General features: G+C 50.6%; 1 protein-coding gene across 1 annotated transcript; it reads right to left on the reverse strand.

Moving 5' to 3' along the window:
- Positions 1-393: 393 nt before the first annotated feature.
- KLHL42 (kelch like family member 42) lies at positions 394-2,489 on the reverse strand. Its single transcript, XM_030190266.1, has one exon. The coding sequence runs from the start codon at positions 2,247-2,249 to the stop codon at positions 822-824; it is 1,428 nt and encodes a 475-aa protein (XP_030046126.1). The 5' UTR covers positions 2,250-2,489; the 3' UTR covers positions 394-821.
- Between the last annotated feature and the right edge of the window lie 843 nt (positions 2,490-3,332).

Below are 3,332 nucleotides of genomic sequence, written 5' to 3' on the forward strand. Positions count from 1 at the left end.
TTGGCATCATTCCCTGGATTCCTTAAAAGTTGCCCAAATTTAGACCTGCAGATTTAGGTGCAGTGTTACAGAATAGGGTCATTTATGTGCCCAACTGCCATTGGTTGCCTACCATCATTTACACCAGGTTTCAGCAGGTGTAAGACCTTGCGCCAAGTGCTACCTCATAAAGGTTACTTAGCACAAAGGGGCCCTTTTTTACCAACCTGCGGTAAAAGGGGCCCTGACCTTGTGGCAGCAGCCATCTTTGCCAAGCGCCAGAACCCCTTTTACCACAGTGGGTGAAAATAGCCAAAAACAAAATGGCCGTGTGGTAAGTTCACACTTGCCATGCGGCCATTTCAGGGGGAAAGCACTTATTGCCACCCATTGAGGTGGTGGTAAGGGCTCTAACACTAACCCAGTGGAAATATTTTTTCAATATTTCCACTAGTGCCAGAAATAGCGTGTGCTAGGGGCGGTGGAACTATCGCTGGCACCCGCATTGGGCCAGCAGTAGTTCCAGGTTGCCGAGTGGCAGTCCTTTAATAAAAGACTCTAGGCCTGGTGCTTGGCATATCTTCCCAGTTTGGGTGCTATTTATAGAATTTCCTCCCCATATGTGTAGGTTGATAGTACAGTGCCAGATTCCTGGATGGAGTGGGTGGACCAAGCTCCTAACCCCCTTGGTTCAAAAAATCAGTATACTATATGAGGCTTTAATAAGCTACAAATCAGACATTAAACTGATAGCAGGAGGGTTTTTTTGCCCCATTTTTATCTTTGTGAGTAGGAAACTGCCTCGAGTCCTGTTCCTTCAAAAGTCTACACAGATGCACTCCTTATGCCTGCAGAGCATTAGGTAGATAGAGAGAACAGACTACCATGTTTTGGCCAACGAGTGGAACTTGTCTAAATGACTCCCAGCCATCTGTGAATATGTTGTATTTGAAAAAGACCCTGTGCTTCAGGCTGGTACAGAATGTAACATCTCTGCTCATGATGTAGATGCCGTCATTGTGTAGAGTACAAGTCAAGTTCAGCCCAGACTTAGACACGCTTTCCTTAAGACAGACCCATTCCTGGGTGACTGTGTTGTAAGACTGAACCGTCAGCATGTCTTCACTTTGGGGGGGCTTCTGATTAGATCTCAGCTCATGGATCGAACCCCCCACCAGGTAGATTGTGTCCTCCAAGGAGAGCATCTGCTGTTTGCGAATGTGGAAGCTGCATGGTTCCAAAATGGTCCACGAGTCATTGGCAGGACAGTACCGTAGTATGTTCAGATTCCGTTCTTTGGTCGTGTACCCACCAATGACATAGATTTTGCCCTGGCACTCGCAGGCGGAGAATTCAGCAAGTGCAGTTGGCAGAGCTGCAACAAAGTTCCACCAGTCATGCTCGGGGCTGTAGCATTCAACATTGGACAGTGACTGCCCCCCTACCGCATACAGCTTCCCGTTCACAGTCAGCAGCTTGAAGTTGGCCCTCTTCTGGTTCATGGGTGCAATCTGACCCCATTCATTAGTGCAAGGATTATAGCAATGAGCAGCTGCAATCTCTTGGCTGGTCATTCTGTAACCTCCAACTATGAACAGGTAATTGTCCAAGACCACTGATCCGTAGCCTCTTACATTCACCATAGCTGGAGGCAGATTGTTAGCCAAGGGTTGCCAGCTCTGAGCCAATTCATCATACCTCAGCATAGACCAAGGGTTGTCCTGTGCAAATTTTAAAGTGTTATCCATGAAATTGCCAACCGCCAGGAGAGTGGCAGTGCCTTTCATCCTCATCTCCCTTATCTGTGCCCTGAAAGAGTCCGGGAAAAGCCTGAACTCTGGTCTTCTCAGCATCTCATGGTAGTGGTTAGCCATGAACCTGGTGGCCGTGGCACGGAGCTGGTGGATGCCATAGATCTCAGACAGCTGGTACAGCTCTATGCAGTTCCCCAGCTGGACCTGGGCCAGGAGCAGGTCCAGCATGCAGGTGACCTGCAGGAAGGAGGCGGTTTCGATCAGCTCCTGCAAACTCTCATTTTCAAAGCTGACTTGGGAGGTGTTGATGAAGTGCAGCACCAGCTCCAAACCCTGGGGGCTCAAACCCTGCAGCTGCAGCGAGTCCTCCTCTGACTCCTTCATGCCCGAGCTGTACAGTGCTCGGAAGTAGTCACTCTTCTCGATCAGTTTGCTCTTGCTGACAGTGTAGGATTTCCCTTCCAGGAGTATCTGGACCATCTCCTCGGAAGACATCGCTCTGCCTTGCAGCCGCATCCCCCTTTGCTTTGGCTCCTCCTAGCCCTCTCCCCGTGCACAAGTCTACAGATCCAGGCCAAAAAAGGCACTGTTTGGGTTTAGGTCGGGCTGATCAACCTCCCCTAGCAGGCTCTGAGGCTCCTTCTCTGCACAGTTCATCTCAGAGGAGAAACAGCAAACAAGCAATCGGTGCCAGAGCCGTGCAGCCTCCCCAGCAGCTGCAGCATGGCCCCAGCAAATCACTAAAAAACCCCAAGGTTTGGGCTCCCTCCCTTCCCGGCCCGATCGCTCTCTTTTCTTCCGGGTGTGGGATAACCTCGCCCCTCCCTTCATCTCCCTCCCATGCTGTAACCCTTTCCCCGCCGCCGGCTTTCCAGTTATGGCTGCTGCTCCTTTGCCGCGTTCTCCTCTCGCTTCCTTCCTGTCCTCAAGGAGGATTGTTTGTTGTGGGCAGGGAAGGAAAGACAGGCCAGAAGAGGAAAGGAGACAGGCCGTGTCACAGCAGCAATAACTGTCAGGGAAAGGAAAAGAGAGAGAGAGAGAGAGAGATCGGCTGTGTCAACAGCAGCAGTAACAGACAGTTACCAGACCTGCTGTCTCCTTATTTCTATCAACTGTCTCAGAGAGCTACTTCAGCTATAACCTCTCTCCTTCCCTGCCCCCCTTTTTTTGAGAGCCACAGCTGTCATGATACAGCCAGAGTAGATTGTCTCACCTTCCCTGCCTGTCAAAGAAACAGCTGCTGGGAAGGGTTTCTCTTTGTTTCCCTGTCTCTGACAGTCACTGCTGCTGTAACACACAGTCTCCCATTTCTATTGTTGTGACAGACTGTCTCCCTTATCTACCTGTGAGAGAAGCAGCAGTTCTGACAGATTCCTCATCCCTGTTTCTTGCAGAGACAGACCCTGCCACAACCTCTAGGTCTCTCAGGGGCAAGGAAGGAGAGACAGGCTGTGTCTTTCACAACAGCAGTGGCTTTCAGGGCAGGAGAGACAGGCTCTCTCATGATGGTGTAGCCAGGGTTGCCAGGTGGAAAAATTTTTTCCCACCCAATCCAGCCTAAAAACAGCCCAAAACCTGCCCAAACTCAAACCCCGCCCC

The sequence above is a fragment of the Microcaecilia unicolor genome, chromosome 1, assembly GCF_901765095.1.
Source record: "Microcaecilia unicolor chromosome 1, aMicUni1.1, whole genome shotgun sequence".
Classification (NCBI taxonomy): Eukaryota; Metazoa; Chordata; class Amphibia; order Gymnophiona; family Siphonopidae; genus Microcaecilia; species Microcaecilia unicolor.

Bases quoted from the DNA above. Each gene is read 5' to 3' on its own strand.
- KLHL42 (XM_030190266.1), bottom strand. From the start codon at position 2,249: ATGCGGCTGCAAGGCAGAGCGATGTCTTCCGAGGAGATGGTCCAGATA.